Source organism: Pipistrellus hanaki (assembly GCF_964339955.1).
Source record: "Pipistrellus hanaki genome assembly, chromosome: 18".
Taxonomy (NCBI): Eukaryota; Metazoa; Chordata; class Mammalia; order Chiroptera; family Vespertilionidae; genus Pipistrellus; species Pipistrellus hanaki.
This window is the reverse complement of record NC_140520.1, coordinates 7,928,202-7,954,172: the sequence shown is the minus strand read 5'-3', so window position 1 is coordinate 7,954,172 and position 25,971 is coordinate 7,928,202. Positions and strand designations below refer to the sequence as shown.

The 25,971-nt window shown below is 47.1% G+C and overlaps 1 protein-coding gene across 1 annotated transcript; it reads left to right on the top strand.

Annotated features, from left to right (window-relative positions):
* Positions 1–7,479: 7,479 nt before the first annotated feature.
* On the top strand, positions 7,480–18,301 carry S100A10 (S100 calcium binding protein A10). Its single transcript, XM_084865434.1, has 3 exons — positions 7,480–7,622; positions 14,760–14,902; positions 17,988–18,301. Exons 2-3 carry the CDS (start codon positions 14,771–14,773, stop codon positions 18,147–18,149), a joined length of 294 nt encoding a protein of 97 aa, XP_084721560.1. The 5' UTR covers positions 7,480–7,622; positions 14,760–14,770; the 3' UTR covers positions 18,150–18,301.
* The last annotated feature ends 7,670 nt before the right edge of the window (positions 18,302–25,971 follow it).

The window sequence follows — 25,971 nt, the reverse complement described above, 5'->3', positions numbered from 1 at the left end:
CCTCTCTAAAAATCAATAAAATATATTTAAAAAAATAAAATAAGAATGCAAAACAGTCCTGACCGGCTTGGCTCAGTGGATAAAGCGTCAGCCTGTGGACTGAAGGGTCCCGGGTTCATTTCCAGCTAGAGGCATATGCCTGTGTTTCGGGCTCAGTCCCCAGTGAGGGGGGCGGGGTGCAGGAGGCAGCTGATCACTGATTCTCTCATTGATGTTTCTATCTCTCCCTCTCCTTTCCTCTCTAAAATTGTTTTTCATATATATATGAAAAACAAAGCTAAGGATCCAGGAACGTTATAAAGCTAGCCCACAAAGAGATGACCTGGCAGAGGAAGAAACCCAAATGTGGGAGATGAGTAAGGTATAAATTAATACCAACTGGGCAGCAGAAGTTGCTTCAGAAATGCTAGCTCACCCCGTCCTCCTCTCCTCACTACAAACCTCCTCGATTCCTTGCAGTTGGGCTGCTCTCTCCTCCCCATGGTGAGGATTGCTTTCCCAGCGTCACACAAGTCCTAACCATATTAGCAAGTCCAGTAGCCTGGTCGCCACCCTCAAAGTCCTCGGGGCACAGCACTGCCAACAGTGGACTGCACCCATGCATGCCTTCTGAAGTCATCTCTTTCCTGGCCTCTCACCACACCTCAGAGCCTTCTCCCCCTGATCTTAGCAAGCCTGGATTCTGGTCCTCAACCTACTACATGCCAGTGTGTGATCTCAGAATGAGACAGGTTAACAGGAGAAAATCTAAAATACTTCTTGGGGTGATTATACAGAACAAATAAGATAACATGTGAGACAGAACTTTGTAGACTATAAAGTATGGCGTTAATTTTTAATAAGTAATACCTGGGGTACCTTTTCATTCTCTTTTTAAAAATATATTTTATTGATTTTTTTTACAGAGAGGAAGAGAGAGAGGGATAGAGAGTTAGAAACATTGATGAGAGAGAATCTCAATCAGCTGCCTCCTGCACACCCCCTACTGGGAATGTGCCCATAACCAAGGTACATGCCCCTGACAGGAATTGAACCCAGGACCTTTCAGTCCGCAGGCCGACGCTCTATCCACTGAGCCAAACCGGTTTCGGTCCTTTTCATTCTTATATATGTTCAATAGAGACCTCAAAGAAAACACCTTTGGTTCCCAGCAAGTACCTCCTCCAATAAGCAGGTACTCTGGCTTTCAGAATATCTGTGCTCAAAACTGTTGGAATGAATTCACTCAAAATCCAACCAGTAAAACTGGTTAAACTCTAGTCCTTAACTGAGATTTTTGATCCAGCTAGCACCAAACACTACTTCAGCCTAACATCTCTATGTCATCTTTATTTTTTGTCATCTTAGACACAAAGCATTATTTTCCCCACCGCTTAAGTCCTGAGAAATGCCACCTGAGGCATGAGCAAAGAGGGCAAGGTGCCAACTTAAATCACAGCCTCCATCTCACTTCCCAGCCCCAAATTCAATCCTTGAGTTTCTAGATAAGACTTCCTGCTTCTAATTCTGCTAGGGCAGTGGTTGGCAAACTCATTAGTCAACAGAGCCAAACATCAATAGTACAACGATTGAAATTTCTTTTGAGAGCCACATTTTTTACAATTAAACTTCTTCTAACACCACTTCTTCAAAATGAACTCGCCCAGACCGTGGTATTTTGTGCAAGAGCCACACTCAAGAGGCCAAAGAGCCTCATGTGGCTCGCGAGCCCCAGTTTGCCGACCACGCAAAAAGCTACTCACTCTGCAGCCGCCAGAGGGCCCCACAGCACTAGCTAGGAAGTGAAGACACGCCCTCTTCCCAGGCCAGGGCGCCTCATGGCAGCTTCCAGCCAGGAAACAGGACTCTAGGGAAACCCCAGAGCGCACTGCTGGCCAACATTGTTGAGGAAATCAGTTCAAACCCAGCAGCCGGCCTTTCACAAGGGGGCTGAGTCATAGGCTCCATGGAGTCGCATTGCTGTGGCTCCGAGCCCTCCCCGGCCACATTCTAACATCAAAGAACATGGAGTATCTGCGGCTTAAATAACTCTCCCTTTCACGCAGCCCACAGAATTCCTGCCTGGAACACCACTTGTTCTCAGGTTCTAACACTTCAGTGGCTCCTAGCTACCTTCAGGGACGAGCCCCAAGCTCCTCAGAAGAATATATCCAGGGGCCACCGGAAATGCACCTCCTCTCAGGCTAAGCCTCATCCAAAGCCCTGAGGGACTCTGCTCTCTCCCCTGTAGAACTGGGGCAGCTCCCAGAATAGACACTCTCCCTCCCAAATCCATGCTTCCGCACGTGCTCTCCTCCTTCCAGTCTGCCCCCATAGGAAGGCTAATCCCTACTCGTCCTTTAAGATCCACATAAACAAGCAAACAAACAAAAAGATGGCCCCCAATAGGGATCTACCCTAAGAAAATAAACATGTGGGCAAAGGTATTCATTCAAAAGCAATCTTCTTATATCTAATTGCTATATATAACAGTAATAATTATAATCACCTAAATGTTAAACAATGGGAAATGTTTAATAAATCCTATTTCCCTATTTAGGGTGTACAAGTATAGCCACCCTAGGGGTCTGTTGCTTTGGGGGTTTTTTTTGTTTTGGTTTGCCAGCCAAAGCCTTATGCAGGCTACTGTAAACCAGGGGTTCTCAACTGCAGTGCCATGGAGGACCGCAGTGACTCCCTACTAGTGCTCCTGAATTGTTAGAGAACTCTCCCCTTTGCTACAGCTGTGATTCACACGTGACCATAGTGTCCGGGCAGACAGACTGCTGAGCTACACTGCATGGCACAACGTGATACACATGAAGAAACTAAGAAATCGTATGCATTTGCCAGGACCTGTGAGCATATGGAAGAGAGGGTGACTAGGGCAGTAATTTGTTCTATTCAAAGTGTCACAATGTGCACGTGATCAGTAAAGCAGTAAAATTGCTACCGTGTTTCCCCGAAAATAAGACATCCTCCGAAAATAAGACATACTTACAGGTTTCCTTCTGGGTGAAATATAAGGCATCCCCCCGAAAATAAGGCCCCCTTAGGCTAAACATGAGAGATTTGGTCCACTGATTCTGAAAGAAATGGAGTCACAAGAAATTCACCAGGAAATTCAGGAATTGGATTGTTATGATGATGTTCCAGAAGATGATGACATGATTGTCATTGAATAAATGAGTAAATTCTTGATACTGTAGGATTCACAGTTTGTCTGGTTTGTGTTGACAACTACCATACTACCGTACTGTGTACAGGTAATAAATTTCCTTTATTTTCATTTAACAGTAAATGTGTACCGTATTCTTCTTCATGGAAAAATAAGACATCCCCTGAAAATAAGACCTAGCGCATCTTTGGGAGCAAAAATTAATATAAGACACTGTCTTATTTTTGGGGAAACAGAGTATTATTCATGCAACTTAATCCTTTTGAGCATGCTGCCAAAAATACTACCAGACAAAAGAACGCCATTCTATGCATTAGAATTATGCTGTAACAGATAACCCGCCCCCCCCCAAAAAAAATCTGAGGTTATCTCTCACCCATGTAACTAGACCCGTGGTAAGCAAACTTCAGCTCACGAGCCACATGTGGCTCTTTGACCCCTTGAGTGTGGCTCTTCCACAGAATACCACGGCCTGGGCGAGTCTATTTTGAAGAAGTGGTATTAGAAGAAGTTTAAGTATAAAAACTGTGGCTCTCCAAAGAAATTTCAATCATTGTACTGTTGATATGTGATTCTGTTCACTAATGAGTTTGCTGACCACTGAGCCAGACCAATAAAGGTGATTCAGGAACCCAGGCTCTCCCACCCCTCAAGCCTCAAAATCTGATAGGAAGAATGTGAAATAGTCACCTCTTAGTCACCTGGGCCTGCAAGTGACACACATCACTGTCAGTCCCATTTGCTGGTGACTAGTTCCAGTCCCACCTAGGTGCAGAGGCTACTGGGAACACATCCCTGGCTGAGCAGCCACTTCCCAAGGACACCTCTACACTGTGCCGGGAAGAACACACATTTCTGGTGGACAGGCTCCCCTCTTTGCTGCCACCACAAACCCAAGAGGATTGAAAACCACTGGGCGATGGGTGTTGTTGCTATGCCAAATGGAGAAGTGGGCCTCATGGGTAGAACAATCCTCCTGCTCTCACGCGTTGTACCCCGGGTGTGCCACAGGCATGGTGGAGAACTTGAATGCCACCACTTCCTCTTTGTGCCATTTGGTCTGCTCCTCTCTGTGCGTCTCTCCTTCACCACCTGCCACCCCAGAGCTCTGGCTCAGGTGCCATCCCTGGTCTGACCAGTTGTCACCAGGGGGCAGAGCTGTCTCGGTGTGCATGTGGTTTAAGAGGCACACAACTGCTTCCTGCAGAAAGAACTGCCTAGGACCGCTTCTCCTACAGAGAGATTATAGGCATGGCAGGTACTTGGAGCTTCATGCACCTGCCAGTACTGCTGTGCATTGGTTGGATATGATGTCAAATACACTTGTTTATGACTTAGGGGGAGTTTTACTGTACTTGTTTATGGCAAAGACAACAAATAAAGTTGTTTTGATATAGGAATGAAGTAAGTCATGCCACGATGTCATCATGCTTCATCTGTGGTGATAAGCAGTCAGCAGCCTAGTTGCTAAGGGGCCCCATGAGATTATGATAAGAACATGTGGAGAAGCAACTTTGGCAAGGGGACATTTACTATAAACTACACTATAAATATTGAGAGTTTGCCCTGGCCAGTGTGGCTCAGTTCGCTGAGCAACCCTGGTGCTGACTGAAAGGTTAGAGTCCCGGCCAGGGCACATACCCAGGCTGCCCATCTGATGCCCATTTGATCCCCAGTGGGGGTACATGCGGAAGCAACCTATCTCTGTTTCTCCCTCTCCCATTCCCTTCCTCTCTCTAAAACCAATTTTAAAACACATAAAAATTCTGAGAGTTTGTGAGGATTGTTTGAGATTTTCCCCACAGCAGCCTGTGAAAGAGATCTGCCCCACCACCACCACCACCACACACACACACACACACACACACACACACACACACACTGGTATCTTCATTCCCTAGCAACGTGCTCTAGCAACATGGGACTTTTGCCCTGGCGGGTTAGTCACTGATTCTCCCAAGTGCCTCCTCTGGTAAGAAGGTACACTTGGCCGAAACCAGTGGATAGAATGTCGGTCTGCAGACTGAAAAGTCCCAGGTTCGATTCCAGTCAAAGGCATGTACCTTGGTTGCGGGCACATCCCCAGTAGGGAAAGTGCAAAAGGTAGCTGGTCAATGTTTCTCTCTCATCGATGTTTCTAGCTCTCTATCCCTCTCCCTTCCTCTCTGCAAAAAATCAATAAAATATATTTTAAAAAATAATAATAATCTGGCCACTCAGTGTATACCCTATATAATAAAAGGTTAACATGCAAATTGTCCCTTCAACCAGGAGTTCAACCAGTCAGCAGGCTGGCCAACCGCCCATGTCACCTCCCCCTGGCCAGGCTGGCCGGACCCCACCCATTCACGAATTCATTCACCAGGCCTCTAACACATATTATGTGTGTGTTTGTGTGTGTGTGTGTGTATTATATGTGTGTATATATATATATATATATATATATATATACACACGCGCGCGCGCGCGCGCGCACACACACTGAGTGGCCAGATTATTATGCATTCAGAGATCATAATAATCTGACCACTAAGTGTATATATGTAGGGTTGCCGAAGGAGGAACACACCAGGCCAAAGTGATAAGGAATTATAAATTTATTAGGTTATCTGGAGACCAGATGGGCTGAGCCTCAAAATGACCCCAGCACCCAGGGACAGGGAGTCAGAGATTTTAAAGGACTCCAGGCAGGCTTTTTCTGGGCGGAGAATTCTCTGGGGGGGTCCTGAGGGGAAAGATAATGGTCTTAGCAAGTGGAATGTGGTCTTAGCAAGTGCTAAGCAAAAGGGAATGTCTGTCATGATGTGGTCTAAAGGTCAGGTCTCAGGGGATGGGTGTCCATTCAATTATTTGGTCAAACCTAACATTCCTCCCCCCTCCCCCCCCCCCCCCCAGAGTGGAAGGGAGAGGGAGAGGGAGGTAGAAACATCAATGATGAGAGAGTCGTTGATCAGTTGCTTCTGCACACCCCACAATGGGGATCAAGCCTGCAACCCAGGCATGTGCCCTGACCAGAATCGAATGGAGACCTCCTGGGTACATAGGCTGATGCTCAACCACTGAGCCACATGGGCGGGGCTCCTATAGAGTCCTTTACCACTCACTGAACTCATAGATTTTCATTGTTTGCGTATCTATCTTTCAACAGGACTTGAAGCTCTTGGAGAGGAGTGACTGCATCCCAAGGGCCCAGCAACATACTGAACATTCCAACGGTGTGTGAATCAAACAAAGAAATCAAGTAAGGATTGATCAGACTGAGGCGTTTATTCCAAACCCAGCTGTATCTTCCCTGGAACTAAAAGGGATCCAGGACTCCGTCCGCTGGAAAGAACTCGGAAGCAACGGGGAAGATGTGGAAGAACTGCTCCCCAGGACACCAGGGTTGCAGGAATGAGAGTTGTGATCCAAGCGGGGATTTCCTGGCAAGAAAGAGCCCCGGATGAGTCACGTCGCAGCACTTGAAGGGATCCCTGAGTCTGCTCATTCCTTCGGGATCGCTCACTCCTCCCAGGGCCTCCCGGGGGAACAAAAGAAAACCCAGGCCTGGACGCTGCGTCCTTTTCCTCCAACAGCTGCGAGTGGTTTGCCTTTCACCCTAAACCACAATCACAATCAACGGCAGCGGGAGGGATAGGCATCCGCTAGGAAACAGAGGTTTTTTCGCAAAATTTTCTTCCAGAAATTTCTTCTAAAGGGCGCTAAGGACCTAACAGCCCAAATACGGGGCGGGGGGGGGGGGGGGGGGGGGGAGAAGAGCTTTGAAACAGGTTCTAACAGTTATCAACAATGGTAGCTGAACTATCGACCCAGAGAGAAGCCAGACACGCTAAAAGGAATAAATCCCTCTCGACAAAGGGTTTGTGAGGTCCCCGGAGCTGTGACCAGACCCACAACACCCGCCCTCCCCACCCCCGCGGGGCAGGCAGCGCAGACCAGGGGCGCAGACCGTGCAGACGCAGGGGACCGGCTCCCCAGCGGGCCCCTCCCTGCAGTGCCATCTAGAAACGAATTCCTCGATCGGGTCTGCCCCGCTGGATGCTTGGATTTCCGCATTCACTCTCTCCCTCTCTCCAAAACCAAGCCCGAGAGGAAAGGCACGGCCGGGGTGGGGCGGTCCGGAAACATTCCCGATGAGAAGTTTACGCTAATGTTGACCCGGGGAGCGGGCGGGAGGCCGGGACCCAGGTCCCCACGCGCCCTCGGGGCCAGGAGGAGGGTGTGAGCGCTGCGCCCGGCGGTGTGTGTGGGGGGCGGGCGGTGGAGGGGGGCGGGCGGGGGCAGGAAGGGGCGGGAGGAGAGGGGCGGTGAGAGCCCAGCCCCACACCCGCCCCGGCTCCTCCCGCTCCCCACCCCCACCTACTAAGGCTCCCGGCGCGCCGCGCTCCGCTCACTGGCCGCGTCCCGCCGCCTCCCCGCAGCCGCCGATCCCGCCGATCCCGCCGATCCCGCCGATCCCGCCGCGGTGAGTGCCTCCCGCCCGCCGCCCCCGGCGGTCCCTGCCCCGGACCCCGGCCCGGCGCCCAGGGAAAACCCCTGATCGCCGCCCCGGCCCACCCGCCAGGCTCCGCGGGGTCTCCCAGCGCCTGGGGGAGGTGGGGAGGAAGGGTGGGGGGAATCCGTGCTCTGGCCACACTAGACCGCCCCCCAGATTCCCGCAGGCCAGGGCAGGGGACTCGCCTTTAGGACAGGACGTAAGTTTTGGGGCCCCGGGCTCCGATCTCCCCTCCCTTGCTTGACTCCCACTTGCCTACTTTTCCGACTAGACTCCCCCAGTTCAGCGAACCCCCCTGCTGTTAGCCCTTGTCTTGGCCGCATGTTATTTTGTGGTCCTCTTGGACCTCCGTCCAGCTGTTCGAACCCTCCCCCGCCTGGGCCGCCGGAGCAGCGGGCTCCGGAGGGCTGCGGTCGGCTGGGGAGGGGAGGGCTGGGCAGGTTGGCAGCTGGCGGGTACCCCTCCTAAAGGGACACCCTCAGCCCCTGGCCCTGGGCTTCAGGTGGTGCTTCCTGTTTGTCTGCTAGACCTGAGGGAGGGAGGGAGGTCTGTTTGATTTCTTTATAAAGCAGTTTTGCAGGGGGAGGGGCCGGGGAGAGGACTGTGTTAGATTGATTTCTCTACGGAAAGGGTTTTCCCCTCTTGCTGCCTTTAATGAAACAAATGGAACTAAAAAGAAATAGGGAAAGAACAGCCTTGGCTTGAAGGACCTTCCAACCCAAATGAATCTGGCCCAGTGCAATGAGACGGAGATGTGCTGGCTACCTGGCCGGCCACACTTGAACTTGGCCAAAAGAATAAATAACACCTCCTCCAGGCCTGGACCCCGCACGCTCCTGCCTCAGCGGAGCCCCACCTAACTGAAACCAGGACTTTGCAGGGGCGTGGTAAGCCCCGCTGAGGGCTGGAGGCCAGACCCTGCACAGCTTTAGGCCAGACTCTGGAATCCATTAAGCCCACCCACACCCCCCCCCCCCCCCCCCCCCGCCCCTTCTCTCTGGGGGAGCTGGGAGCCTTCTGCAGGGCGTGGCTAGCACAAAGGGCTCCAGGATTCTCCGAGTGGATGGAGGCCTGTGACTCAGCTGTGAGACCATGTGGGTGTGGCCCTGGTGGTTCTGGCTACTCTCTGCAGATGGTTTGGACAGGACACTCCCTGAAGGGAAAGGAGAACCGTGCCATCTTGGAGGGCATTTTCTAAGAGGAAGTGAGTCACCCCAGGGACTGGCAGGCAATCTGAAGCAGAGAGGGCCTCTCTCTTAGTTGAACTATGGATGAGGGTGGCAATTAGACGGGCAAGGCCATCATAGACCGTTGCTGGGTTATCTGCCTCACGCTTGTTGGCAGGCTGCGGCAGCTTCGCTGGGGAGGCAGCTTTTCTGTTAAAAGGCTTACAGTTGCAGAATTCCACTCCCCCACCCAGGCGCACGCACGAATACACACGCACGCACGCACGCACGCACGCACTCCCCTGCAGCTAGTCTGAGTTTCAACCTGCAGCAATGGATTTTTATATCCTGCACTTCAGGTGAGGCCAAGTTCATGGAAACGCCCTCTCAAAGATCTTTGCCTCCAACGTGTTTCAGCAAATTGCAAAAGATAACGCCAGGGGTTGAAGCAGGAATGAGTTTCTAGAACTCATTTGCAATTTCTTCCGTCAACCCTGCCCCCACAGACTCCTGTCCAGCCCCCACCAATTCCTGTCCATCGCCTACTTAATCAGCTCTTCTAAATGGTAATACCTTCCTCGACAGCCCAAAGCTTCCTTCTTCATGGTCCTTGATCTACCATTTGGAGTTCCTTATTCCAGTTCCTCAAATTTTCTTCCTGAGAGTCTACGGGGCACAAAGCATCCTGATTTCTAGGTGATGGATGCTCTTCCCTGATGTTTCCTGCATCCACATCAGAGGAGCCTTTTCCTCCCAGGTCTGGCTTCTGGCCAGCCTCTCAAGCACCAATCCCAGTGAGAGCAGGCTTGGGCCTGGGCGGAGCTGAGACCGGGTGCCTCCCTGTTTTCCACGGACAGTTCCAAAAAAATGTGACTTTTTAAGAGCACTACCCACTTGGTATGCCCTTGGCCACAGCCCAGTCTTTTAAAGTCGGGGAAAACAATGGAATCTTTTCAGGGTTGTAATGTATAAATTAGCCCTCAGAGTGCTGGGAAAGCTGGACTGCCAGAAGTTTTAGGATCTTTTGTAAGCTTTTCATTTTCTTGGAAACGCAACCATTTGGGAATATCGCATCAAATGCAACAAGAATGAATGATTTCTGACAGTGGTCAGCCCTTCCTAGCCCTTCACCAGATAACTACCACCCAGTGGATTTACTACCGTTGTCACAATGGCTATTGTTTGACTGTGCAGGATGGTTAAGGAATAGGAGATGGGTGGACACCATTGGGTTGCTCCTGGAACTTTTCCTTTGTCACCCGCTTTCTTGTTGGGCAAGTTTTGTGTTTGGTGAACGTGGGAGACACAGGCTGGATCCAGATCCATTGCCCCGAGTCCTTTTTTCTTAATTTCCTTTGGGGATCAAGTTCAAGAATGTCTTCTGGGTTTAATTTTCAAAAAAAAAAAAAAAAAAAGGGTGGGGCGGGGGGGGGTGGTTCTTTTCAAAATCTCTGAAGCAAAAGGAAGGAAACCTCAAACATTTAAAATGATAGATGTTTGTTTTTAGCGACACCCTGCCAGTTATTTTCCGGGTGGGCTGTAAGAAAACGACAGTATGGATGAGCAAAGTAAATCCAAAAATCCAACCTCTTGCTCTTGAAAATGATCCTCTTTAAAATCACGGACTAGATCTGGGCATGGGCCCAGAGCAAACATTTGGGATTGCTCAGGAGCAGACTTTTGTGAGGAGGCCTCCTGCTTCCCTGCTGCCCCTGGGAGCATTGAAATTGACTTTATCATCAATTTCATCCTCACTGATTCTTACGCAGCCTCTAACGGGGCAGGGTGCTAGCTACCGGGACTTTGGTTAGGGAGCCCACAATCTGGTGAGAAAAGAAACAAAACAGTTAACTAGAGGTTAGAACATCTTTTTAAATAGTATGCCATTAGCTGGGGCACGTCCCAAAGGCAAGCACTGTGTAATTAGTATGTGTATGTGTCTGTATCTGACACATGACCAGGACATGCAAAGTGTAGGAGCTCCGGAAACGGAAAGTTGAATTCTCTACACATGTGGAGAGAATCATTTCTTTAGAGAAAACTACACAGAGACACCATGGACTCCCGAACCTCCACTCTTAAAGACCAGGCAAACAGGAAATATACAGATACCAGAATAAAATGATTCAATAAAAAATAAAATAAATAAATAAAAAGAATGAACAATAAGGCAGTTACATTCAGCAGAGCTCACAGTGAGAGAGCAGAGCTGGGAGGGCATGAAGTGGGAATTGGGACGGACCAACACACGAGAAAATGCAATAGTGAGAAGGGAAAGAGAAGTCGCGGCTGGGTCTGACCAGACCTGTTTAGGAGGACGCATATTTTCCCTCTGCGTGTGGAATGTGCTTTTCTGTGTACTCTGCTGTCTCGCTCAGCCTCCTTGTGGGCCCCTTTCCCAGCCCTTCCCAGCTCTCCAGTCCTCCTGCCCAGCTTGAGCTACCAGGTTTGCGAGCCAGTCTCGGGTGATCACACCTGCCACGGGGATTACTTGATTCATTCGGTCAGTCATTTAGCAAACACTTCCGTTAGTGTTTCTGGATAGAGCAGAATGATTCACACTTCTTATCCCAGGTAGAGAGACAGACAGGTGAACAAATAAATGAGTGTTTCAGATGCCAGAGGACGTTACCTGGGGCACTGAGAGGACACTGCTGCCCCTTAGCCCCAGGCCCAAGGCCCTCCAGTGAAAAATGTACCTAAGCTAGAAGAAAGAGTCCTACCCCCTACTGCATGAGGAGGTAAGAGAGGGTGGAGCATGAGGGTGGAGGGGATGGGGAACCCCGGGTTCAAGTCCCTGAACTGCTGCTTTAGCAACCAACGGTCAGTGCTGCAGTCAGCCAGCCCCACCCTGCCGTGGGCCCCGCCCTGCAGTCTCCCCGCCCAAGATGGGAGGGCTGGCTGCGCTGACTCAGTGGAGCCACCGCTGCTCTTGGAAAGAGCTGCATGGCCCATCCGCTACCAAGAGAACAGCTTTAATCCTCACATTTCCTCTTTTCCCCCCATCGTACTGCAAAACCAATGCGCTGGCTCTTCCTTCAAAACCGAGTTAACTGGTCCGTAGCCCCGGTCAGCGCCCACTGGGGTCCAGGTTACTGAGGAGACAGCGGGCATCTCATCTGGTTTCCAAAGCTATTTTCACCTTCAGGACCTTACCCGTCCTGGCTAGTCGCTGCTCTGTTCTTCGTTCTTGTAGCAAATGTAAGACAAACAGTCAGCCGGCTGCTGTATTTACGACCCATTTGCTGAACACACAGGAGAGAAAGAGAAGGGATGGGTCCAGTGGGACAGGGATGTGGCTTCCAAGAGGAATGCTCTATTGTAGGGGTGTCGAACTCAATCAGAGAAGGGGCCAAAATCTAAAATCCAGCCTAAATCGCGGGCCGAATGGTTTACTGAACAGTCATAAACTGACAATGTCATAAACTGACAGCGGAGTGCAGTGATGACAGCGCGGTGCGGGCCACATTGCAAGGCCTGGCGGGCTGGATTTGGCCCGCGGGCCTTGTGTTTGACACATGTGTATTGCTTTGTGATGAGCACAGACAAGGAGGGGGTAGGATTGGGACCTGAAACCTTAGTGCTGACTAAGAGCAGACTGTCCTCCCCCGTTTGAGGAAGACAGTCAAGAGTGGCCAAAGTGTCCTCAGCTTACCACCCGTGTCTCCTGGAAGTTCCTAAATTAGCCTGGTTCCTAGTTCGGGGCTCCTCACTCTGGCTTTGCAGGGCACTTTCCTTCTGCTCTGCCCCGTGAAGGAAGTGAACTGGGCGTCCCTCAGCCCGTTCCAGATTCTGGGATCTTCGGGGATTCGTCGTGAAGAACCCTGTGCTCTACACTCTGTTCTGTTTCTGAGCGTGGGCACAGGTATTTTTAAACCTTTCCTGAGTTATTTCAGAACTGGGATGGGATCCCACATTCTTCTCCCATAGGTGACTCACTCCGTAGAGTCTTAACGTTGCTGGCCTTCAAAAACTGACCCAGGCCAGGCCGCCTCCAGCCAAGCCAGCCCACTGCCAGCTGAAGCCACACGGGAGACGGGGGGAAGGGTGTGTTTGGTCCCGCGGAATTCCTCTCACAGCGGACCTTCAGCGGGAATGTACTGCTCTCTCCAACAGAACCGCCTGCCAGATGAATCATGCCCCACTCTGGTGTATAGCACTCTCTGGAGGAGCACATTCTTTAGCGTGCTGGTTCACGTACCTCTCTGGCTATTAAGGGGTAGAATTTACTATTCTTAAGTGTCATTGCTCAATCCTCCTGCTCACCAACCCCACCTTCTCCTCCGTAAAAGACAGCATTTGGGGATCTGTTTTGAAAACACACCTGTCAGCGGGAGAAACCAGACCGAAAGCCTTTCTCGGGTTCCCATTGGCCAACTCTCCCTTCAACTTGTGCTCACAACCAGTTCTTGTGTGTTGTTGCTTTAGGGAACGGTATGTTACAGCCTCCCAGTTTACCCGTTTCCTATCCAGGAGTGACTTTAGGTGATGTCAGCCAAAGCTGCTCTCCTCTGGCCAAAGCATTCCTTCCAACCAAGTCAAAATCCATTGAGCTTCTATCAAGTAAAGCACTGGGTCTTTATGAGACATGTTACCCCTAGATCATTATACCTGAATATAATCTGACATGTTTGGGGTGTTTTTTTTTCCTTTTAAACTCTTCATGATGAAAGCTCTAGCTCTCCCACTGCACCCCAGACTGTGAAAGTAACTCTGCTGTTCCTTCTGCCCAAATTATATCAGGTCCTCAAATGGGTTAGGGCCTAACCGTTAGGCTATACCGTTACTTCTTCTCAAGGAATTGGATAATGAGCGTTGGGTAGCTTTTATTCAGGTGGGACGATTGCATTTACTACCAAAGATGCAAATAAATGTCTTTGTTGCCATCACTAACTAGTTCAAAGCTTTAGTAGTGAATACCTACCCAGCAGGCCAAATTGATTTGTAAGCAGATTTCGAAGCCTTAGGATTAGACTGAACCAGGATACCAGTTATGCTTGGTGGGCTGAAGTTTCCCTACTCACCAGGCTTGACTGTGTGGGTTGCTGGTATTCCACCATATCTGAGAGTCCCATTTACCGGCGCCAAGAGAAATGATGAAACATGTATTCTTTCAATAGGTGCTTTGTCCATTAAGAAGAGGGATACTGACCCTGCCTTTCCCGACGATGGGAGGTCTTTTCATTCCGTGATTTATGCAGAATTAGCGGGCAGCTAGATGAATCCCTCATTCAGAGCATCAATACCTGTGGTGCCTATTTTCCATCAGCAGGAGGCCCAAAACCAGGGGTGAATTGGTTCTTAGACTTACTAAGTTTTGCAGCTAGAAAGAATCAAGTGGATGAGCTAATCACCCTCCTTACAATTATTCTCAAAAGACTGGCACTACTTACAGCTTAAAAGTTAATGTAGCTGAAACCTGCTTGGCTCGGTGGATAGAGCGTTGGCCTGCAGACTGAAAGGTCCCCGGTTCAATTCCGGTCAAGGGCATATACCTTGTTGCGGGCACATCCCAGCAGGGAGTGTGCAAGAGGCAGCAGATCTGATGTTTCTCTCTCATCAATGTTTCTAACTCTCTATCCCTCTTTCTTCCTCTCTGTAAAAAAAAAAAAAATCAATAAAAAATATATATATGAAAAAAAAAGTTAATGTAGCCCTGGCTGGTATCTCAGTTGGTTGGGCGACATCCCGTGCACCAAAGGGTTGCTGGTTCAATTCCCAGTCTGGGCACATGCCCAGGTTGTGGGCTTGCTCCCCTGTCTGTGTGATGTGGGGAAGGGAGGGGGGCGAGAAGGGGAATGTGCAGAAGGCAGTCAATCAATATGTCTCACATTGTTATTTCTCCCTCTCCCTTTCTCTCTAAAAATCTATTTTAAAAAACGTTAAAGAAAAAAGTTAGTGTAAACTCTGTTTCTTTATATCTTTTCATATGTTTCAACAGACCTCACCAAAATGCCGTCTCAAATGGAACACGCCATGGAAACCATGATGTTCACGTTTCACAAATTCGCTGGGGATAAAGGCTACTTGACGAAGGAGGACCTACGAGTACTCATGGAAAAGGAGTTCCCTGGGTTTTTGGAAGTAAGTACCGAAAGGCTCAGAAAGAACCAGACATGAAATTCCAGCCCCTGGTTCCTTTCCCTTCTTCCTTCCACCCCTTCCCTGTGGAGGTCCCTGTTAGAAAGGCGTTTCCATTCACTTATTTATTTATTGAACGTTATTGAGTGTCTACTGTGTGTAAGATACTGTAGGGGAAACGAGGTAAAGAAGACGCAGCCCCTTCCGTCGAGGAGCTTACAATAGGAAGTGAAATAAGACTGCACACAAATAACTATAATCCAAGGAGTCCTCTGCATCCATTGACACTGAGTTGCAGGAAAGTCTTTCTCAAGAATCGCTAACAAGGCTACCTGGTGGCCCTCAGGTCCATTAACCTGACATCGGAGATGCCACCTGGTCACTTTGAGCAACCTGAATCGACCTTCTTAGATCCCCTCAGGTGAAGGCTTTTTACACTCTCCCCCAATTCTAAACTAAAGAAATGGTGCCAAGCATCTGCCGAGAGCCAAGCATCACTCCAGAAACGGTTGCTTTTCATCCTGATAATCCTCCGAGAACACAGGAGCACAGCTTGAGTTTATATCTCACCTTTGTGAGACCGAGGGATTGTATGGACCGGAAGAGGACGCTGCAATCAGCTCAGATGCATCACTCAGGGCATGGGCCATGAGGTCCAGTCGCCCTGTTACATTGCCGGCCCTCAAGAGAGTTGTTGCATTTCACCGAAGGTGAAACACTGCTTGACAAAATGTTAGATGAAGATGCAAGTCCTTCTTTCCCTGCCACAACTAGAGTCCCTTGAAAGGATCGTTACTGGAATAATGTAAATAGAGGGTGGTGTGGAATAATGCATTAGCCTCTACAAGGCGAAGGGAGATTACAGCGAAAGGCCTCTTGTCCTCTGCCTGGACTATACCGCGTTCGTCAAGCCCCTGACTCCTGACTCAGTAAATGCAGGGTTTTGTAGCACCCTATGATGGACACATCAATACTAGTTAAGTAAACAGGTATACATAGCTAACTAGTCTCTCAGAGCTGCAGTTACCTCAATGCTGTCCCAGAATGGGTTAGATGCACCGTTGCTCTGCTTTTGTACAGTCCTATGCCACAGCCCCAGGCCAGGAGTCAGTTAACACTGGGCAGGCTGCTGTAGATGGTTGGGCCTCAGTTCCCTCTTCTGTGAAATGAGAGGGCCGGATGTAATTTATCTCCCAGGTCAGTTTCACTTTCAGAGATTCTTCTAGGGAGCCATAAAATGCAAGGGCAAAATAGGTTTACTGTAAGCCCGCCCATCACGTGAACAAAGGCGTTCTCAGTACACTAAATACTCATCAGTCGTGTTGTTGCGTACGTGAGAAGTCGGGATAAATATCATGTGAGATACAGACCCTTTCTCCCTAAAGGCTTTCTGGCATGAGACATATCAAGGGTGTATGTAGCACTGAGTACTAAACATGCCGTGTAATTAATGCCAGGCATGGAGTCATCATTCCAGACACACCCACACTCACGGCACTCACAGAGCATTTGGTTTCTAAAGTTGACTCCTCCGTCATCCAAACTGACTCTTTCTGACCGCAGTCAGGAAGCTGGGGGTGGGGCCAGAATTGACTTAAACCCACCGAAAGTAGAGGTGGCTGCGTGGAGCAGGTTTTAGTTGTTTGCTCAGGGTAGGAGTTGGCAGTGCTTGGGTAGGAAATGCTGCTGCTTTACCTTAGGGATTTTTTAGTGCATTTTGTAAACATCTAGCCCACTGGAGACACTGAGTGTCCATTGCCCTCTCAGGTATACAATCAGTGCAAATCATCAACACTTTACTGGAACCTTTTACACTTCTCAAAGGCCTTATTTCCCTCTATGTGTGACGGCATGGATCCAATAGGAGAGACCACAAGTTCTTCTAACCATCATGACTCCAAAAAGGAGTGATCAGGCTAGTCCTCATGGAAGAAAGGTAAAAGAAAAAGCAAAAGGGATCTTGCCTGCCCATCTCGGTTCTATGCATTCATAGCAGACACTGAGAGTCATGGGGAGTTCATGACTCCATCACACATATTTTTTTTGAAGGAATCCAGTGAAGAGGACAGGATGGCATAGATTTACCAACTCATTAAGAATAGAATTCATGTTAGAGACCCTCGAAGTCCAACCTCCTCCATTCATAGTTGATACATGAAGGCTCACTAAGAGTGACTAACTCAAGGTCACATGGCTAATCGAATATGAAGCCACACTAGCTTAGAAATGAAGAGAAATGAGGGCAACCTATCTTCAAACCTAGCACACCACATGACATCATCAACACCTCCTTAAAATCTATAGAACAGTGATCTGAAGCCTATTCCCTAATTTTATGAGGTCTTTTCCTAAGAGTTTCATATTTAAAGGACTTGACTGTCTGGAATAAAAGTTTGTTAAGAGAATGTAAGTTTAAACTACAAAATGGGGGAATTTCAGGTGGTTCTTAGGCAGAATCTCGTGATTTAAAAAATTGTGGGAATTGCCAAAACCGGTTTGGCTCAGTGGTAGAGCGTCGGTCTGCAGACTGAAAGGTCCCAGGTTCAATTCCGGTCAGGGGCATGTACGGTGGTTGCGGGCACATCCCCGGTAGGGGGTGTGCAAGAGGCAGCTGGTCGATGTTTCTCTCTCATCAATGTTTCTAGCTCTCTATCTCTCTCCCTTCCTCTCTGTAAAAAATCAATAAAATATATTTTTAAAAATTGTGGGAATAACTGAACTGGAAGCAAAACAAGTCAGAAAGTCATGCTGATTCTAACTGGCAAGAGCAGTGGATTGAGAAGGAAGAGGTTTGGGTCTACCTTCTCTGGCACAGAATAAGCCATTTCTAAGATCCCTGTCATTATATGAAAGAAAAAAAAAATGCCATGGAAACCTCTTTCCTAGTTGAAAGTAAATTACAATTTACTGAAATGCACCCTCAAGACAGCAAAATCCATTTAGATGATCGCCAAAGATCACTTATAACCTAAAACAAGAATTCTGATCATTGAGAGGTTATACACATGGTTGTCAGCAGTACAAATCAGTTAGTCATTGCAACCACTGACTGGTCTTTCTTACCTTGGTTTTGGTTTTTGTTTTTCAGAATCAAAAAGACCCTCTGGCCGTAGACAAAATAATGAAGGACCTGGACCAGTGCCGAGACGGCAGAGTGGGCTTCCAGAGCTTCTTCTCGCTAATTGCTGGGCTCACCATCGCATGCAATGACTATTTCGTAGTACACATGAAGCAGAAGGGGAGGAAGTGAGCAGTCGCTTTGTCCTGATAAGAGTTCTCCCAATGGGTCCCTTAAGGAATATGTGCCCCACAGCTTCCCCCTGTATCAGAATTTCATGAGCAGATGGGGACCCTTAAAAAAAAAATGTACAAATAAAATCCCACCCCCATTGAACAAGAAAAGCCAATAAAGCCAGATAAGCTTTTGATTTTTATATTGCTTGTATCCTCTTGTCCCCACAATAAACAAGTTTCTTTTTTAGTTCCTAATTTGAGACTGAATGTTTACTTCTTCAGAAATGCTTGTTTCCTACTTCATTTCAAAGAAAGCAAAACAAGCCTGGCTGGTGTGGCTCAGTGGTTAAGCATTGACCCATGAACCAGGAGGTCACAGTTCTCAATTCCAGGTTAAGACACATGCCTAGGTTGTGGGCTCGATCCCCAGTAGGGGGCTTGCAGGAGGCAGCTGAGCGATGATTCTCTCTCATCATTGATGTCGCTACCTCTCTCTCTCCCTCTCCCTTCCTCTCTCTGAAATCAATAAAAACATTAAAACAAAAACACCGGAATACCCTTGTGCTGCCTGCACACTGCAAAGCTCTTGCCACAGAACCATCAAAGTGGGAGAACACCCGGCTTGGAGTCTGACTTCTCTCAGTGATCTGCCTGTGTAGCTCTGTCTAGACGAAGGACCAAAACTCCAGGGATGAAGAGAAGGCACTTCAGGAATACATTCTAATTTTACGCTACTGAGCACAGCCTTGCTCTGGCACATCAGAGCCTTTCCAACCAGCACTTTGGATGCCTGAGATGTCTGAGACCATTTTTCAGAGCAAAAGCGTCAGTAAACTCTAGGGTAAGCATAAGTCCATCAGGCAACTAAACAAACAAAGAGTCTATGTGAGGCCTCAATAACATCACATTGACATTTATTGAGTTGTCACGAAAAGTCAGGAAATAGACTAGCATGACTTAGATCGTGGGGTGGTGCTTTTTTGTTGAAGTGCAAGGACTGATGTCTTGATAAAGAGCAAACTTTCTCCTAGCCCTTTCTGTGCCTGTCTACAAGCTTCAGCATATATGCATTAGATGCTAGGTGCTTATTAATTTACAATACTCTTTTTATAGAGAAAGGATGTTGAATTTGACACATGAAATTGTTCCAATAAAATAGGTCAGTGAAGATGGAAACATTTATTTTTATGATTGGACACACAAACATAAATCTCGAGAAAAGTCCCGAATAAGGTCATCCACCATCACATGGAAAAGCATGCAAAAGGGAACAGGATATATCCAATAAAATTAAGGTCAAAGATAAAATTCCAACCATTTAATTTTGTCCATCAAATGAATAAAACAAGTCAGCTTTGCAGTCTATGGGATTCTAGTAACAAGTTTATAAGAGGAACTTATTACAAGATATTAATTGGAAGAAGGAAGTTAGCTAGCTAAAGAAACTAAGTTCAGAATCGACTCCCAAATCCATGCCATAGAACTGAGCTGCTGAACTAGGAAACCATTGTCACAGCTGACAACTCCAAACCATAAAACCCATAGCCACACCAGCAAGTACAAATACCCATTTTCTAGCACTTTTCTACACTGGATTTGGTCCCACATTCAAGTCTCAAGAAAGTTCATCAACCTGGCCGGTATGGTGTGGCTCACTGGTTGAGCATTGACCTATAAACCAGAAGGTCACGGTTCGATTCCCAGTCAGGGCACATGCCCAGGTTTCAGGCTTGATCCCCAGGGTGGGGCGTGCCAGAGGCAGCCAATAAGTGATTCCCATCATTGATGTTTCTGTCTCTCTTTCCCTCTCTCTCTCTCTCTCTGAAATCAATAAAAATATTTTTTTTTTAAAAGAAAGAAAGAAAGTGCATCAAATTAGCAGAATCTCAGTTACATCAAAACCCTAACTGCACAGGAGTCTGGGAAATGAAGTTTTACATCATTTTCCAACCTCTGCACTCGAGGAGCTGGCTGCTGATCCACCATCTCCATAGTGATGATTGCTAGTTCTAAGAGAAGTCTTCCAACCGGTAGGTTAAAGAAACTATGATCTCTAAGGACAGGAGGCTCTAAAAGACAACCTGACAAACAGGGAGCAGGGACGCACACCGGCCCATTGCAATAAGGCAAACCACCTCTCTGCTCATGAGCACGGGTACCAGTCAGATTTACCCCTTCAGTTTCCACCATCTGCCTCCCGGAGCAACTGTGTGCACTGGATATTATAAAAGTGGTGTTCAATTCACGAATGAGCGGGTGAAATTGTAACACCAAGATATTACGGGTTCGGATGTGCCCAAATCCATAGCAAGCTTTCAAACTCCAAGCCTCTTTACCTGACAACAAAAAGAACTATCCCAGAGAGAGGGCCCTGGAGGGAGGGGAGGGGATGTGTCAATTCATTTTCACAATTGGTATGCAGATTTGAAAAAATTCTAAAGCTTTGTGTTATATCCAGAAGATGACCCCAGTCACTGGCATTTAGAAAGATGTCTGGCAAAACCGGTTTGGCTCAGTGGATAGAGCATCAGCCTGCGGACTGAAAGGTCCTGGGTTCGATTCCAGTCAAGGGCATGTGCCTTGGTTGCCAGCACATCCCCAGTAGGGGAGTACAGGAGGCAGCTGATGGATGATTCTCTCTCATCGATGTTTCTAACTCGCTATCCCTCTCTCTTCCTCTCTGTAAAAAAAATCAATTAAAAATATATATATATTTTTTTTTTGAAAAAAAGAAAGAAAGAAAGAAAGAAAGAAAGAAAGAAAGAAAGAAAGAAAGCTGTCTGATGCCAGGGAATCATCTAGGTCACACAACTTTGGGGCCTGGGGGGTGAAGAGAGAGAGAAAGGAAAATAACACACTTTAATAACACACTTTCTTCACTTTAGCCCCTGCTCAAAGCATTCAGTAGGGAGCTAGTATAGAAAGAAAAATAAACATGGTGTTTACGACTTGCAATCCTACATGTCTCTTCATGCCAACGCACTGCAGAGATCCCTCAGTCTGACCTGCTGAAATAGCCGTCTAGCTTTCAGGGGCCGCAGACTAATAGCTCCCAGAGGGCAAAGCTGTAATCATGCCAACAACCATCAAGAGGAACCATCTGGAAAATTCCACTCATTCTGCTACATGGCTGAGTTGTGGCAGCAGATCCCGCCCCTCTCCACACCCAGTGATGAAGGAAAAATGAATAGTAGTGCAGAGAGTCAGTTTCCAATGTGCTGCAGAGCTGACCCTGAAAAATACATTTCTCTCTTGGACCTATTCCCTTGTCCAAATCGCTTGATCAGGAGCCAACTGCCTGTGATTTGATACTTTTCTACCCAACTCATCGCAGTGGGAGAACAAAGGTAAGTATATACACCTCTCTCTCTCTCATGATTTGACCAATTTGAAAGTGGTTGTTCCAGTACCTTCTCCAGTTCTTAATCCCAGAGGGGCAGTTGTGAATAGAAATTCACTTAGGAGGGCTACCATGTGAATGACACTGAGCAAAATTTTATGGGGGATAATAAAAAACAGATGCCACCCAGCCAGCATCGCTCAGTGGTTAAGCGTTGACCTATGAACCACAAGGTCACAGGTGAATTCCCAGTCGATCAGGGCATGTGCCTGGGTATGGACTCGATCCCCAATGTGGGGCATGCAGGAGGCAGCCGATCAATGACCCTCATCTTTGATGTTTTTGTCTCTCCTTCCCTCTCCCTTCCTCTCTGAAATCAATTTTTAAAAAAAGTACCAAGACTCAATGACTAATTAAAAATGGATGGAAAGTGTAAGTATTAGACACACTTCAAAATCTATGCAAGCTTGACTCCGAGGGCTGGGTTGGCAGACTTCCAAAAGACGCTTGAGTGCAATGAGTCATTATACACAAGGATTTGCCTAAGCCAAATCCTGACTCTCATCTATTAGCCCACGGACTTTGCATATTCCCTCTGGGATCTTTTGGCAACACTAGGGGTCAGGCATGTGATCTTGGCCATGCCGGTGGCCTCCACTTACACTTCATGGACCAGGATTTTTTTTATTTTTTTAAATATTTTATTGATTTTTTTACAGAGAGGAAGGGAGAAGGATAGAAAGTTAGAAACATCAATGAGATAGAAACATCCATCAGCTGCCTCCTGCACACCCCCTACTGGCGATGTGCCCGCAACCAAGGTACATGCCCCTGACCAGAATCAAACCTGGGACCTTTAAGTCTGAAGGCCGACATTCTATCCACTGAGCCAAACCAGTCCCAGCAGGATTTTGTTTCTTATACCTGGTCCACTAGCCTCCAACTCTCAGTCTGGTCAAGGTTTGCCTTCTCAGCATTTACAACTTATCACAGTGAGACAGGAAGAGGGAGGAATCAAAGGAGCTGGTTGAGTGGACAAGAGATTTCAAGGTCCACTAACAAAAACACTAAAACTGAAGGAGAGATTTGTGAAACACCATGATGACACTTGGGAGATAGTTGGTAGAGCAGTTAATGTCCAGGTCTGGAGTCAAGCAGACCTGTGCTCAACTGTTGCCAACTTGATGAAGTATTGATAGGAATAGATAACATCTATTGCCCATTGTTCTATTGGCCAGGCATTCTGCTGAGCTCTTAATGTGTTTTATCTCATTTAATCCTCACAACCACTCTTTGAGTTGAGTACTGTATTCTTATTGTCCCCATATTACAAATGAAGAAACACAGCTGTCGAGAGGTTAAGTAATTTGTCCAAAGTCACGTTGCTTTTGAAGTGATAGAGCGGTGAGTCATATCCAGGTCTGACTCAAAAGTCAATCAATGCCTTTATTCAAATAACTAAATTGAGTAGACAGGAAAGAAGTCACAAAATCAGATTATCCTAGTCAGAGACCAACAATCCACACCTGTTGTTTAAGAGCACAGACATAGAAACCAAACTTTCTGGGATCAAGTTCTGGCTTTGCTATTTGCATGCTGTGTGACCTAGAGCAAGTTACTCAGACTCTCAGTGACTGTTTTCTCCTATGTAAAATGGAGACGATAATAGAACCACCTCATAAGTTTGCTCTAATATTGTTATTATATCTAGAACTAGAGGCCTGGTGCACAAAACTCGTGCACCGGGGGGTAGCGGTGTCCCTCAGTTTGACCTGCACTTTCTCCAATCTGGGAGCCCTCAGGGGATGTCCTACTGATGGCTTAGGCCCCCTGCCATGGTTCTCTGCTCTCTGCGGGCCCTATCTACTCCAACCCGTGGCAATGGCCAAGCATGCCATGCTGGGAGCTGCCTCTGGGTCCTGCTTGCCTGCTCCTGGGTCACTGCAGTGATGGACAAGCAGACTATGCTGGGAGCTGCCTCCTCCCTGCTGTCAGTCTCCCTGAAGGCAATGAAGTTAGTTTGCATATACACTCCTGATTGGATGGTGGGCATTGTAAAGTGATGGTCAATTTGCATATTTCTCTTTTATAATGTAGATAATGCTTGTATAGAGTCAGCACCAAATAAATATTGACTATTAATAGTCCTACAACTTTTTATCAGTTTACGTTTAGGAAGTTGAAAGGAAAAAGACACAACCCCAGTAGGTTATATGGCAGGGGATATTACAAAGTCTCACAATTCATCTTCCAACCAGCAGATTCCTCAAACTACATGTCTCCAAACTACATGAAGCAGTGCTTTGTTGAAAGAGCAAGAGCTTTGGAGTCAGAAAGACTTGAGTTTAATTCTTACTTCACTCCTATTCTGTGGCCTTAGACAAGGTACTTAACCTCTTTGAGCCTCAGTTTTCTTATTTGTAACACAGACCCAATTATCCACGTGGCAAGATTGCTGGGAGGAATAAGGAGATGATTATACAAAATATGCATGTTGGTGCTTCTCAACCACACACAGAGACTGAAGCGAGATTATTTATTCTAGCAAAGTCTTGCTCAGGAAGAGAAGTCAGACCTTTGGTACTGAGTCAAACATTAATTAAGGGCAGCCTCTTTTATTGGATCTCTAGCAAATGGTACCACATGTTTCTTCCAATAAATCTTTTCCCAATCTGGCTTATGAACTCATAAACAAGGACACAATTAAATTTCAGTCACTTTTAGGCCACTTCCTATGGGGAACCTAAGCTTTTTAAAATATTTCGAGGAAATGAGCATTAGAGCTGGGGTTCAGAGCAACCTTGGGATTAGGTATTTCCTGGGTTCTTCTTTGTGAATTTGAACAAGTTTTATTTAACATTTCTGGACCTCCACTGTATCACTTGAAATTTAGGAAAAACAATTTCCAGCCCAGATGTGTCTGTAAAGATTAAATAACATAATAAATAACCTATGTTGATTCTTTCCTGCTTTATTAAAAAAAGTTTCACTTTATTTATTTTTTGTTAATCCTCACCCAAGGGCATTTCTCCATTGACTTTTTGCAGAGAGTGGAAGGGAGGGGGAACACAGAGAGAGAAAGAAACATCAATGTGAAAGAGACACATCAGTTGATTGCCTTCCACACGCATCCTGACCAGGGCCAGGGATTTAGCCTGCAACCTATGTACATGCCCTTGACCAGAATCAAACCCAGGACCCTTCAGTCCACAGGCCGATGCTCTGTCCATTGAGTGAACCCAGCTAGGACTCCTGTTTTTCTTCTATTAAAATGGGTCATACAGCCGAAACCGGTTTGGCTCAGTGGTAGAGCGTCGGTCTGCGGACTGAAAGGTCCTGGGTTCGATTCCGGTGAGGGGCATGTACGTTGGTTGTGGGCACATCCCCGGTAGGGGGTGTGCAAGAGGCAGCCGGTCGATGTTTCTCTCTCATCAATGTTTCTAGCTCTCTGTCTCTCTCCCTTCCTCTCTGTAAAAAAAATAAAATAAAATATATATATATTTTTAAAAATGGGTCATACAGCTCTTGCTGGTGTGGCTCAGTTGGTTGGGCATCATCCTGTGCACCCTAAGGTTGTCTGTTCGATTTTCTCCCCTTCTCTGTCTTACTTCCCCCTTCCCTCACCACACTTCCTGGAATCACAAATAAACTACTTCCACCCAAACCCTTGCCTCGGTTTCTGCTTTTGGGTACCCCAATAGAAGACAGTACTCTTATATGATCTACAATTCCCTCCATCATTGAGCCTCTGCTTCCTTTTCCAACATTAGCCTTTGCCATTTCCCAATTTACACTCTATTCTCAAGGTGCACAGAACGTCTTACAGCTCCTTCATGCTCTCTCTCCTCTAGGCCTTTGTACATATTGTCTTTCTCCTCTTAGAACACTCTTCTCTTATTCTTCACTTGACTAACTCCTTCTCTACCCTGACATATTTGCCTAAATGTCACTTCCTCTAGGAAGCCCTCCTGAATTCCCAAGTTCAGGTTTTATGCTTTTTCTGTCTGCTCTCAAGGCATCCTAAATGTAGCACTTATGTCACCTGTACTCTAAGGGGCAGGAGGGCACAGACCATCTCTTTCTTCTTTATTACTGCACCAGACCATCTAGCACAGTTCCAAGCACAAAGTAAGACTGATGACTAGCCCATGCACAAGATAGGTGCCAAAGATATTTGTGGAAATGAAAAGGAAAGAAAAACCAAAACAAGTTATGGCATAACTTAGCTAAACTGGTAGAACTGTTCAGAGAAGCAGCATGAGATGGTGTGCTCAACTTCCTACTGGCTGCCACCGGAGTCACTCTGTGGAGTACAGAACAGACCAACCTCCAGCTCCAGAAACCACGGGGTTAGCTTCCAATAAACAGGACGCAAACTGCATAGGTCTATGGGTAATATAATCATAATATCAAAGTCATTCATAATGTATGAACTTATTTAGAGCCTTACTCATTTAGCAACAAGTCCCCAGAGCCTAATAATAAAATTCCTGTAATT

What these genes read in the sequence shown, in the direction of transcription:
- S100A10 (XM_084865434.1), top strand. Translation starts at nt 14,771, where the DNA reads ATGCCGTCTCAAATGGAACACGCCATGGAAACCATGATGTTCACGTTT. An exon ending in AGTTCCCTGGGTTTTTGGAA is followed by an intron (nt 14,903 to 17,987) that starts GTAAGTACCGAA and finishes TTTGTTTTTCAG; the next exon opens with AATCAAAAAGACCCTCTGGC.